We start from the raw sequence: 14,271 nt of genomic DNA, 5'->3' as shown, positions 1-14,271 counted from the left end.
TCAATTCCAACTTTGGTCATGAAGAATATGTTTCTCTGTTGTCCACGTTCATAAAGCATAAAGCAACAGCATCAGAGCACGGTGCAGAGTCTCTAGATGAGTTTACAGTAGTCCCTCGTTCTTATTAAACATCCATGTTGTAGTCCGCTGTATAGAAAACTGTAGTTTCCATAGTTTCCCCACAGCAGCAGACGCACATTCAGGACGTCCGCTGGCGCATCAGAAACACGTCGGATAGTGAAAGTGCAGTCGATTCTCTAAAGTACAGCAGTCTCTTCTCCTAAATCCTTTTGAATTCTCCACTATCCACTATCCCTTAACCCCGTGACGTTTCACTCAGAGGACAAACAAACAGGCCTTTTCTCACGGTTGCTGGGGCATTTCACCTTTTAATCCCTCCCTAGTTACGGCACACACACATACACACCTTTGATGTATTGGATCAATCAATTGTCAAGTCAAAAACAAACAGGCCTTTTCTCACAAATGTTGGGGCATTTCACATTTTATTCTGAGAGAGACAGGCAGCAAAATGAGGAGGCAGAAACATTTGACTGTGGAGGAGGTTCATGAGCTAATCTTTAACCGTGTCATGGAGGAAAAATCAACCGATGAGGAGGATTCAGGGTCAGAAGAGGAGGAAACTCATGAAGAGGTGATCGATGTAAGTTACAGACCAAATTCTTCCTCTGAAGAAGCCCCCACATCGCCCGCTTCTGAAATGGAAGAAGGTTTTGAAATGGAGGAAAATGAATATGAAGAGGTAGAATCAGAAATGGAAGAAGTGTCAGAAGTGGAGGACCGCACTTATTTTGAGGAAGTGGAAGAATCCACTGATGAGGAAGAATCTGAGGAAGAGGACCCAGCTGAGATGGAAGAATATTTCCAATCTAAGGATGAAAAAATGATCTGGTCTTCCATCCCTCCCTGTGACGGACGTCGCATGGTAACAGCAGAGAAAGCAGAGAGAGAGACAAGCCCCCAGGGTCCAACCCTGTATGCAAGGTCTCGTATCGAGGACATAAAGTCCGCTTTTTATCTGTTTCTGCCCAAGGCCATCGAAGAGTCAGTGCTGAACATGACTAACAAGGAGGGGCAGCGTGTTTATGGGAAAAAATGGAGAAAGATGGATCAAATGGACCTGCAGGTATACGTGGGTTTGTTGGTCTGGTAGGGCAATTTTCTGTGCTACCATGACACTTAAAATGTTTCATAAAATCTCCAGTCATAAGATTTGATGAGAAAGACACAAGAAAAGATCGCCGGGCACGAGACAAACTTGCTCCAAGTCGAGACGTTTGGGACACGTGGGTGTCTCTCCTGCCAATTATGTACAATCCAGGCACTAATGTGACTGTCGATGAGCGCCTGGTCCCATTCAGAAGTCGCTGTCCATTCAAACAGTATATCCGGGCATGCGAGTTGTCCTTGACATGACAGAAGGCCTGCAGGGAAAAACGATAACCTGTGAGAACTTCTTTACTTCACATGCCCTTGGCTTGGCGCTGCTGAAAAGAAAGCTGTTCATGGTGGAAACAGTAAGGAGAAATAAACCTGAGCTTCCCCCTGCACTGGTGTCAAAAGCGGACAGGGCTTGTTTCTCATCAAAGTTTGCTTTCACCGAGACCCATGCTCTGGTGTCCTATCTCCCCAAAAAACAGGGAAATGTTCTTCTGATGAGCACTCTGCATCGGGATGCAGCTGTGAGCGACAGGGATGACAAAAAGCCCAAAATCATCGAAGATTACTGTCATGTCCAAGAAACTTATAGTGAAAGTGTATTCTTTATGTTAGTTTTGTCATGTCCCTTTGTCCTGTGCTTTATGTTTATTCCCTTAATTAATTCTCCCTCTCATTTCAGGCCTCCACGCTCCCCGCCCCCTTCTGTCTCCTGCGTCCTTGATTGTTTTCCCCGCCCTGATTGTTTCCACCTGTGTCCCCTTTACCTGTGTATATATTGTGTTAGCTCCCTCCTGTTCATTGTCAGTTCGTTGTCTCTCTTTGACCTACGTTCCTGCTTACCTCACGGACATCTCATGGATCTATGTTATTGATCACTGTTCTAGTTTTCCTCGAAAGAGTGTTTTTGTTTTCCTTGTTTTCATTACTGTGCAAATCCCAGTAAAGTCTTTATTTTGAAACACTATCCGAGTCTGAGTTTGAGTCGTGCAATTGAGTTCATGCCTCAGAGTTCACTCCTTGACAATTACAATCACAACAAAGGGGGTGTCGATAACCTTGACAAGGTATTTCACATTTATTATTCATAATGTTAATAATATTATTTATGGGAAGGATAATGCATTGAATTTGTGTGTAGGAAATAAACATACATTTCTGAATATGTTTTGGTTTGTTTATTTTGTTTCAAGGTTACCAGTGTGTACACGTGCAAAAGAATGACAGCCCGTTGGCCCCTAGTTGTCTTCTTCAACATTCTCGACGTGTCTGCATACAATTCCTTTGTCCTGTGGTCTGAGATCAACCCAGCCTGGAATCAGGGGAAGTGCAACAAGAGGAGGCTGTTCATGGTGGAGCTTGGACGACAACTTGTGATACCTCACATCCAGCAACGCAAGGTCAGCATTAAGCTTCATTTCTGTTGCTCTTCCTTCTGTAGTGTCCTCACAATTTGAACTTTTTGTATTTGCACTGTGATTTATTATAATAAAGTTTGACTTGACTTGACAGGTTCTTCCCCGCACGCCAGCCGCTGCCAGTTTGGTTATGGAGGTCCAGCAGTTCTGCTCCAGCTCTACCTCTGCAGCAGCTACCCGTCACCCAGCGCCCACTCGCCCAGCTCCCGCTCGCCAAGCTCCCCCTCCTGACCCATCACCCAAAAGGAGCAGGTACAAATTCTGCCCTCGCCAGATAGATGTAAAAACCAAGAAAATGTGCCAAAGATGCAATGCATACATCTGCAAAGATCACACCATTGTTACCTGCCCTGCATGCAACTGAGGGCACATTAAATGTGTAACACAGAAATGCGTGAGGTTTCCACTTTAAATTCTTGAAATAACAGTCAAGCAAGACGGGGTCAAAAATGACCCCAGAGGGCACAAGGTGTGATTATGTGTTGTCATTAAAAAAATATAAATTATTCAAAAAGGGCATCCTTACTAAACTTTGACATATACCAGTCTCTGATAAGACAAATAGTCACAATACGATATGTTGAAATTATTAAATAGTTTCATTTATTTTTTAACTCAGAAAATGGTAACATTTCATATAAAAAAGGTATTTTGGCTCTAAATTCCAAAACAAAGGGAAAAATGTATGGTATTGGGTTGGACTGAAGCAAAACTAAAGGTGTAACACAAAATTGATTGACATTTCATACTTTATGCTTGAAATAACAGTCGAGCAAGACGGTGTCAAAAATGACCCCAGAGGGCACAAGGTGCATATCGGGAGGACATTACGAGGGAATACTTTGCCCACCGTGCTCTCACTGCCGGAATCGTGATCCTTTTTTTTGGCCGCACTACTCTGGTGAGTTACATCTTGCCTTTGCACAGTATTTAAATTATGTTTTATTAATTTCTGCATCTAATGCACTTTGTGTCGCATGATGTGTTAGTTTGATTTGAGCTCTTGTTAGCTAGCCTACATTTAAGCCTCACTTGAAAAATGATTTAACTTACATGTAAGACAGTATTTTTATATTGTTTTAAGTTATATCTCAAAGTGGAACATTTGTGTTGCAAATGTTTTCTGGAAAATTCGAACCTAAAATGGCGGCAGGCGGCGCGTTTTCTTTCTTCTTATTTTTACCTCATGTCTGGTGTTAGAAATTAAAATCAATGTTTTGATGGCATAATGTACCTTAAATGTACCTTTAGTTTAAATGCTGTATTATACTGAAAAACCAGTTAAGCTTTTATTCTGAAAATCCTTCACCTCCGGTTAGCATTTAGCATGAGGCTAATATACCATTTCCTATAGAGGTGAATTTAGCAGCGATATGATATGATGTTGCACACCGAAACCTACTCATTTCAACACTACAACTATAGACGTCGAGATATTATTATTGTTGGATATTAAATGAAGGTACAGTTTATTTGAGTACGTTATCGTTTACAGATGTGGGTAGCATGTCACAACATTCGGAACGACCGGAAATCAAATTGCTGTGAAGGATTTTCTGTATTTTTTGGAGTATTGATTAAAGCGTTTAGAATGTGTCAAATGAAAAGTCATGAAAGAGTTAAGAAGGAGAAAAGGCGTGTTTAGATATATATTGAATGTACAATGTCTGTATCTTGTGATATGCGTAACAACGGACATTAAATACGCGGAGAGCCGGCCCCCAGTGAGGAGCCAGGAGAGGCTATATAAACAACGAAACCTGAGGGGTTCGGCCTCTTTTCTCTGCTAGCGGGGAGCCAGAGGCAGCTGCTTTTCTGTCAGAAAATATCCTGTTTGTGACTTTACCGCGCCTTTTTTATTAATTAAAGTACCAATTTGAAAACATCTCAGAGACTCCATTTAGTCTCCTTTTTAAGCTTCTCTTTCCTGGACGCGAGAATAACCATCACAGTTAATACTGGGCATGTTTTATTAACTTAGAGGCATAGAGGATTTACGTTCATTTGATCCACTACAATGTACCATAACCGTGCGTTCTGCATGTTTGTAAAAGCAAGCTAACTTGAAACACTAGACTATTCATTTAACAAGGTAATTTATACCCCCCAGCGTTTTCAAATACATGTAACTCAGCAAAGATAATGATCGCGCAGTGATGATACTAATATTTCTAGAGTCTGTGGAATCTCAGCTTTAATCTGATATATTGTATGTGCAGTTACGATAAGTATAATAAAGTATTTCTACCATGAGTTCTGTGCTCAGATTACCCTCTATTATGCTGTGATGTGCCCAGGTGACTGTTACCCCAGAGGCAAGCAGTACGGCTGTATTGAGCAGGGGGACTTCTAGAGGGTCTAGGGTGAAAATGCCTGTTGGGGGCCAGCAGCCCCCTAACTCAGGGGTAGGGGCGAGGCTGGCATGGTAAAAGGCCCAAAAAAACCCTAAGAAGAAGAAGACCTCTGACGTAATAAATAATACCATCCCATATCGTAACCCTTTTTGCACGGGAGGGGTGTGGTGGCCTTGAAAAGTGCCTTCTCGGACAATGTCTCGTCATCACTGGAATATTGTGAGGAGTAGGAGGATTATGCCGAGGGTTATAAGAGTGGTGGAGTGTTGGTGAAATCAGATTGCAAGGCCTGATGTTATTAGTAGGGCGGCGATTGCGCCTGTTAATGGTCAAGGGCTGGGGTCAACTATGTGGTATGCGTGTGCTTGGTGGGCCATTATTTAAAAAAAGGGGGGGGGGGGGTGTTTCGGGTAGCGTTTAGGTGTTTTCTTGCAGGTACAGTGAGAGAAGAAGAACGAATACGTAGGCTTGGATGACAGCTACTGCTAGCTCAAGAAGAGTTAGGAGTGCTATTACTAGACCAGTTAGGATTGCTACTGGCCACATTTGGTTAATTAGGAAAAGAGTGGCGGAGGCTAGAAGTTGGATCAAGAGGTGCCCGGCTGCTAGGTTTGCTGTCAGCCGGACGCCTAATGCGAAGGGTCGGACAAATAAACTAATTGTTTCAATAATAATTAAGACGGGGATTAAAGGGGCGGGGGTGCCTTCTGGTAGGAGGTGGCCTAGTGCTATCGTTGGTTGATTGCGGAGGCCAATAACGACTGTAGCTAGCCACAAAGGAATAGCAAACCCCATGTTAAGAGGTAGCTGGGTAGTAGGGGTGAAGGTGTAAGGAAGAAGCCCAAGTAAATTTAGTGTAATAAGATTAATCATTAGCACTGTAAGTAGTAGTGCTCATTTATGGGCCCCCACGTTTAGGGGGAGGAGAATTTGCTTTGTAAAGTTCAAGACAAAAGAATTTTGGGCTGCAAGGGATCGGCCGTGGATCACGCGATTAGCGGGTTTTGGGAATAATACTCAAGGGGCGGCGATAGCAACAGCTAGAAGAGGCACGCCGAGGAGATAAGGAGAAAAAAATTGGTCGAAAAGGCCTAGGATCAAGGTCAGGCTCATTTTTGTCAGTTAAGAAATTTTGTGGGTCAAGGGGAGGGCTTAGGGGAGTTTGTGTGTCCTATAATTTTGGTGTGGCCCGTGGTAAAATACAGCATGAGGCTAAAAGTAAGTATTGCAAAACAACTGGCATGGAAATTTTGGGGCATGCCGTTAAGGGTGGTTGGGAGTCACCAATCTTTAGCTTAAAAGGCTAACGCTAGGCCCTGTTTAGCTTCTTAGCGAGGCATCTTGGAGTATTAGGGTGGATCAGTCCTCAAATTGTTGGAGTGGGACTGCTTCAACTACAACGGGCATAAAGCTGTGGTTTGCGCCGCAGATTTCTGAGCACTGTCCGTAGAAGACGCCAGGGCGAGATGTAATGAAGGCTGTCTGGTTTAGTCGGCCCGGCACTGCATCTATTTTTACGCCCAAGGAAGGGACTGCTCAGGAGTGTAAGACGTCTTCGGCAGAGACCAGAACTCGGATAGGGGACTCAACGGGGGTAATTATGCGGTGGTCTGCTTCTAGGAGACGGAATTGTCCAGGAGCTAGGTCTTGGGTGGGGATTATGTAAGAGTCGAACTCAAGGCTTTCGTAGTCAGTGTATTCGTAGCTTCAGTACCACTGATGACCCATAGCCTTAATGGTTAGGTGGGGGTCATTAATCTCGTCCATAAGGTAAAGAATGCGGAGGGAAGGAAGGGCAATTAAAATAAGGATAATTGCTGGGAGGACAGTTCAGATGATTTCGATCTCTTGAGAGTCTAGGATGAATTTATTAGTTAAAGTAGAAGTAACTAGGGCGATGATGAAATAAAGGACCAGGGTGCTGATTATGAATACAATTATTAAAGCGTGGTCATGAAAGTGAAGAAGTTCTTCTATCACAGGAGAAGCAGCATCTTGGAAACCGAGCTGGGAGGGAAAGGCCATGATAAGATACGTGAGAAGTTAACTCACAATTTGGCCCTGACAAGGCCATGTAATTAAATTTTACTAGTGTCTTTAAGAAAGTGACAGAACGGCCATGTGGTTGGCTTGAAACCAATTTATGGGGGTTCAACTCCTCCCTTCCTCGATTAGTTGTAATGAACTTGCACAAATGCAGGCTCCTCAAATGTGTGGTATGGTGGGGGGCAGCCGTGAAGTCACTCCACATTAGTTGTGGTGAGCTCTACGGAAGATACTTCACGTTTAGCAGCGAATGCTTCCCAGATAATAAATAGGGACATAATGACGGCAACTAAAGAAACTAGGGAGCCGATGGAAGACACTGTGTTTCACAGGGTGTAGGCATCAGGGTAGTCTGAGTACCGCCGGGGCATCCCGGCTAGTCCGAGGAAATGTTGGGGGAAGAAGGTTAGGTTTACTCCAATGAATATAACTATAAAATGAATTTTTGTTCAGACGGAGTGTAAAGTGTATCCTGTAAATAGAGGGAACCAGTGCACGAAAGCGGCAACAATAGCGAAAACGCATTTTTTCGCTCAGGGCTAATTTACAGTAGATGCTTCTTGTGAGACTTGTATTTTGTTTCGGTAAAAATGGTTCGTATCGTCAGTTAGCTGAGTTTCGTTAAGTGGGTATGACACATTAATAGGTTTTTAAATGTTAAGAAGCCCTGAGACAAAGTTTCGTGAACAAGAAGCCCTTGGTACCAGGAGCTGCCGGATTTAACAGATTAATAGTCTAGTGTTTCAAGTTAGCTTGCTTTTACAAACATGCAGAACGCACGGTTATGGTAGGCTACAACGTTAGTGGATAAAATGAACGTAAATCCTCTATGCCTCTAAGTCAATAACACATGCACAGACATGCATGCGGTAACACAAAAGAAGAAGAAAAGCGCGCCGCCTGCCGCCATTTTAGGTTCGAAAATGTTCTCAGATTTTGTGAAAACTTTGCAACCCAGCTAACCTTCAATGTTTTTTCTCTTACGGTACGTCCACACTGCAGCTTTTCAAAAATCTTGGAGCTGGGCGTGTCTGAAAGCTTGGGGATTTTTTGCGAGCAACGAGACCAACAACCAATCACATGAATCTCCCGCCCCCGACATACAAAGCAAAAAACCCCGGGGATTTTATGCGAGCAATATATATATATATAAACTCCCCAAACAGGCGAAAACCTACCAGTTTCACCCACTGTCTCTGCCACCTCCCTCCATGCCTGGTTCCTCCGGTTTGTATCCCGTTAATAGTTCTGGTCGTATAGAACCGGGTGATTTGCTACCGTAATTTCTCGTTTGGAATATGAGGAAATGAACTGCGGTCTGGCTCTCCCTGCTTACACGCGGTTTGATTGGCTAGCGCTTCTACTGTCAGATTTGCATAAACGGGATTTGATTGGCTGACGCTTCCAGCTCAGCTTCAAAAGTAGAACATTGCTCAACTTTTGAATCCTGAAAATCCTGGAAATCTTCGCTTCGCTCCCCCACAATGCAGTTCGGCGACAAGCGAGGCAAAGTGACGTCATCCCCATTCAAAGTCAATGGGCAGAGAAGCGTTGGAAGCGGTTGAAGATTTGTTTAAAGCTGCCGTTAAAAGCGTTGCGATTCCTCCGTTCCATTAGTATCGGTACTTTAAGAATGACGGGGAAAAGTACTCCGGTGAGAAAGCGCTGTTTTAATAAGAGCCGTGTGTGTTCAGCGCTTTGCTTCCACTCCCTGCACTGCAGCCGTGCCTGCAGTCCCTCCCCTCTCAAGCACGCTCTAAGTCCCTCCCCTCTCTCGTGCACGCGCTAGCTGCCAGAGCATGTGAGAAAACGGGGAGCAAGTGGGAGTGCAACTGCCGCTGCGCCTCGGCTTGTTGACAAAAAAGACGCCAGAAGCGAAATTTGGAAGTATTTTAGCTATATCTCTGACAGTGAGGGCACCAAGCCTACGGACACCACGAGGCCTATCTGTAAGAAATGTTTTAGATCCCTGCAAACCAAGGGAGCCAACACATCAAACTTGGCTAAGCACCCGCCGACCGGCATCCAGAGCTGACATTTTTTTCATTTTTTAAAGAATTTAAAGACAGACCGGTTAGCGAATGTGATAGATAACATAATTACATCATGCTCAGCCCATGCCCTCAAATCTAAGTCAAACAAGTGTAATTTATTTTGTGACAAACGAACGTTTTCGTAGTTTGACGAGGCAATTAATGGCAATGATAACTGTCTAACGGCCCGTCCACACAGCGGCGTGCGTTGAAAGCTTCACCATTCACTTTGAATGGGGTGACGTCACTTTTCGCCGAACTGCATTGTGGGAGCTTTGCTGGCGTGGCTCGCTGCAAAAGTTGAGCAATGTTCAACTTTTGAAGCTTCGGCAGAAGCGTCAGCCAATCGAATCATATGCCAGTACAAGCTATAGCCAATCAAACCGCTGCTTGTGTGTCAGGGGCGGGAGATTCATGTGATTGGTTGTTGGTCGAGTTTCAGACACGCCCGCCAGCAAGCGACAACGCACACCGCTGTGTTGACGGGCCGTAACATGGCTATCTTTTTAGCTAACTTACCAATGTGGCTAACATCTGCAATGTACATTTTGTCAATAATTATTTATATTACTGTACTATTACATGTTAATAAAATATAAAGTTAACTATCAAAGAAATCACATAAACTCAAGTATAAAGAAGAGACCATGTTGTAAGAAAACACTTAACAGATAAACTACAATTTTATTCATCATGAAAATAATAAAAGAAAAGTATCGAAAAAGAATCAGAATCACAATTCTTGACTTGGTATCGAAACCAAAATGTTGGTATCGTGACAACACTAGTCACAATGCAGTTTGGCTGCATTGTGGGAGCAAAGCGTAGCTTTCATGTGATTGGTTGTTGGTCTAGCTTCAGACATGCCCACCGCAAGCGTCAACGCACGCCGCTGTTTGTAGGGGCTGTTACACTGTAGGTGCGGCACGTTTGGGGGTGCTGCAGCCCCTTCCCGCGTCCATGTTTATTCCACATGGTTACTAAAATGTGAATGAATATTTAGTGTGCAACACTGAAATTATGTTAGATTTGTGTTGGTGCCTGTGAATATTGTTACGTTTTCCAATGGCTTGGAGATGCAAACTTTGTGCTGCTGTCTTTGATACAAAGGCAGAGTTACTTGAACATTATAACATTATTATTCCCTTGATTTAAAAGTTAATGCAGACTACCTTTGCCCTGCAGCGCAATTAAATCATCAATGATGAGCTACCTGTTGGAGAGATCCTGGAATGCTGACCTGCCTTGAAAATGGAGTCACAGGTGAAAATATTTTATTTATTACAACTATATAATTATTTTGTGTGCCTTTGTCACTGATAACTTTGACATGTTTACTCAGATTTAGCATGTTATGTTTCTGTTTATCTCTGCTGCCTTCAGTCCACATATACATTGTACTCTGAATTAAATAGTCATTTTATATTTTGGCAGATTTGTGCAGAGTTTCACAGGATAACGAACCTCAACCTGAAGAACCACTTTTACGCGGTGTTGGATCGGCATGTTAAGCTTGTTCAGAAAGAAGGCAGCACGCAAAGGCAAAGTGTCTGAAGTTCTGGATCAGCTCTTCAGCGCCTATGACCGCCAGGTGAGTCGGTTAAGCCTCTTGGTGTTTTATTTTCATACTAGAGTCGATTTTCTGTGTGTGTGTTGGGGGGCGGGGGGTCAGCCTGATATATTTAGATTTATTATTAAGATACTTGTGTTTGGGGAGGGAACAGCAGTGTTCATGTTATTGCACCTTGTTGTTGTGCTAATGAGATACAGGTTGGATCGCAGACGCCTCAATTGCTTCAAAATGATAATCTCTTCAGTCATGGAAGAGCCCTTGTGATATAAATTGTTGTGTGGCTATGCTGTTTAGCATCCAAAGTAAAACAAAGATATGTTTTCGCACTCAAGGATCAAGGTGACGTCCATAGCCGACGTGCTGCTCTCCTCCGTGGTCTGCCTGGATTTCTGCATGAGGATGACTCCAGGTTTCTGAGGCTGTGGCATGTTAGTCAGCATAATAACTGTTTTGAATGTATGTGACAGATCATCAAAAAATATAGTTTATCTTCTAAATATACACACACACACACATACACACACACACACACACACACACACACACACACACACACATACATAGACACACACACACACACACTACAACTTACAGGGACGGGTGGCGCAGTGGTCTGCACGTTTGATCATCAGATGAAGGGGGCGTTGGGGAACTCCAGTTCGAAACCCGCTCCCGCCCCACTGCGTCAGGCCGTTGTGTCCTTGGGCAAGACACTTCACCCGAATTTGCTCCTGTGGGTAATGTCCACAGTAGATGACCATTACATGTATGATCTGTATGTGTATTTGTAAAACGCTTTGAGAGTCTTTGATAAAGAGCTATAATACATATAAGGAGTAATTAATTAATTAATTAATTAACTCCCTTGTGGCTGGACGCTGGTGTTGTGCCCCACATACACACACACCACACTCCCTTGTGGCTGGACGCTGGCGTTATGCCCCACACACACACACTCTTTAAATCTGCTCTATGCATTGTAATATGTGTTACTGTTCAAGTGTGTTTGTTTGTAAATGTTAAAAAAGGATGGACAACATTTTGATACCTTACAATACATATTTTACACACACAGACACAATGTTCTCTTACATCCTGCTGCTTTAAATGTGTTATATGCATTGTAATATGTGTTACTGTTCAAGTTTGTTTGTTTGTAAATGTTAAAAAAGGATGGAAAATATTTTCACATACATTTTGATACCTTACAATACATATCACACACACACACACACACACACACACACACATACACACACACACACACACACACACACACACACACACACACACACACACACACACACACACACACACACACACACACAATGTTCTCTGTTTACATCCTGCACTTTAAATCTGTTCATTGAAAATGTGTTTACTGTTCAGCTTCAAGTTGAAGGACTGTTTCCCATACATTATTTTATACTTTTAAAAAAATATATCTGGATATTTGTCAAGGCCTTAGCACTGTTTAATTTATTTTGTATTTAAAAGTTAGTTATTTGCTATAATTTATATATATTGTTTGGTAAAGTGTGTGTCACTTAATAAAACAGTCATTTGCATTTAAATTGTCAGTGTTAAAGTGCTTAATGATTAGTCAAAATGTTAACTTAGGGATTTTGAGTTACATCCATCCATCCATCCATCTTGTCCCGCTTATCTGTGGTCGGGTCGCGGGGGTAGCAGTTCCAGCAGAGAGCCCCAAACTTTCTTTTCCCTGGCGACATCAACCAGCTCTGACTGGGGGATCCCAAGGCGCTCCCAGGCCAGCGAAGAGATATAATCCCTCCACCTGGTCCTAGGTCTACCCCTTGGTCTCTTCCCAGCTGGACGTGCCTGGAACACCTTCCTAGGGAGGCGCCCAGGTGGCATCCTAACTAGGTGCCCGAACCACCTCAACTGGCTCCTTTCGACGCGAAGGAGGAGCGGCTCAACTCCGAGTCCCTCCCGGATGACCGAACTTCTCACCTTATCCCTAAGGGAGACACCAGCCACCCTGCGGAGAAAACCCATCTCTGCCGCTTGTATCCGCGATCTCGTTCTTTCGGTCATGACCCATCCTTCATGACCATAGGTGAGGGTAGGAACGAAAATGGCCCGGTAGACAGAGAGCTTTGCTTTCTGGCTCAGCTCCCTTTTCGTCACAACGGTGCGGTAAAGCGACTGCAGTACCACTCCTGCTGCTCCGATTCTCCGGCCCATCTCACGCTCCATTGTTCCCTCACTCGAGAACAAGACCCCGAGATACTTGAATTCCTTCACTTGGGGTAAGGACTCATTCCCTATTTGGAGTGGACAGTCCATCTGTTTTGAGTTACAGTTAACTAAAAATGTCGATGTAATCGGTTTCAACAAACGTTTTAAGTATTCAACATTCAATTCAATTCAATTCAAAACCTTTATTTATCCAGGTAAAATCCCATTGAGATCAATGATCTCTTTTTCAAGGGAGACCTGCAGAATTCCGTTTTGAGTACTACTCAATTGACATTTTTAATTCCTATTGGGGTTTAGAGATAATAAAAATATTTAAGTTAAATCTACCTGATTTTAATATCTACTGTGCTAACAAAATAGCTAGTTGAAGAGATATGAAAATGTTTAAGTTAAAGATACTTGATCTTTATATGTACAGTGTTAACAAAAATTATTAGTTTAAATAACCATGTTTCTTTAACTTAAGGCGAGACACGGCAGGCAAAAACATAGTTTTTCAAGTACTGGTCAATTTTGAGATTTTGTGCTATTTTGATTCTATAACATGTTTTCTTTCAGGCTTTTGGAAGGAAAACGTACAAAATACACTTTAAGTGTTTATTTTACCGTACTATAGTTTGTCTATTTGCGTCTGTAGATTTCTCCTAAATTCACCAAAAGTTAGCATTCTAACTAGGGCTGTCAAGTTAACGCGTTAATAAAAAAAAATTAACGCCACAAATTATTTTAACGCGATTAACGCATGTGTATTTTTTTTCCTCGGCCGCCTCGTAGTTTCAGAGCGCATCGAGTTTAAAATACCATCTACATGCTGATGCTGACAGCCCCGCTCCTGCCGCCCGCTTGTGGCAGACCACATTTCCACGCTCACCGGCAGGCACCGACTGGCTATTGGGAGGACCGGGAGGGTGTGTGTATGTGTGGCCTGAGCGAGCGAGAGAGAGACCTTACGTGCATTGTTGTTGTTAGCATCTGGTGCTAGCTAGCTGCGCTAACGGATATAAGGAGCTGTATAAATGAAAACAGAGGAGCGACATTTCGCCACAACTGCGCCGAGCACTTGACTTTATGCAGGAAGCCAGACAGTGGGACATTGTACGAAAAGTCAGCACACTCAGCACGGATAGTGCGCAACATGATTGCAGCGTCCAGGCAGCTCCCGTTCGAGCATATGCCTTGAGTTGCACATAGCTCCAACGATCCAACACACATACACACACGCACGCACGCACGCACGCACACACACACACCTTGTATTGTATTATTGTAGAGGTTCCAGGTTGAATTGAGGCGAATATTTGTAATGTTCAGAGGTTGTTGTGTTTAATATTCATGAGAATATTTGTCATTGTTCAAATGATAATAAACATTAGCATAAAGCATATTTGTCCACTCATATGTTGATAAGAGTATTAAAAACTTGAAAAATATTCCTCTAAGGTACA

The 14,271-nt window shown here is 43.2% G+C and overlaps 1 protein-coding gene and 1 pseudogene across 1 annotated transcript; both read right to left on the bottom strand.

Moving 5' to 3' along the window:
• Positions 1-5,327: 5,327 nt before the first annotated feature.
• Positions 5,328-6,092, bottom strand: LOC117546373 (ATP synthase subunit a-like). The gene is given in 1 exon segment (XM_034216585.1): positions 5,328-6,092. A coding segment is annotated over 1 exon segment (696 nt). The 5' UTR covers positions 6,065-6,092; the 3' UTR covers positions 5,328-5,368.
• Positions 6,093-6,285: 193 nt separating this feature from the next.
• On the bottom strand, positions 6,286-6,991 carry LOC117546374 (annotated as a pseudogene).
• Between the last annotated feature and the right edge of the window lie 7,280 nt (positions 6,992-14,271).

The sequence above is a fragment of the Gymnodraco acuticeps genome, unplaced genomic scaffold (genome assembly GCF_902827175.1).
Source record: "Gymnodraco acuticeps unplaced genomic scaffold, fGymAcu1.1, whole genome shotgun sequence".
NCBI classification, from domain to species: Eukaryota; Metazoa; Chordata; class Actinopteri; order Perciformes; family Bathydraconidae; genus Gymnodraco; species Gymnodraco acuticeps.
This window is presented reverse-complemented; position numbering and strand designations above follow the sequence as displayed.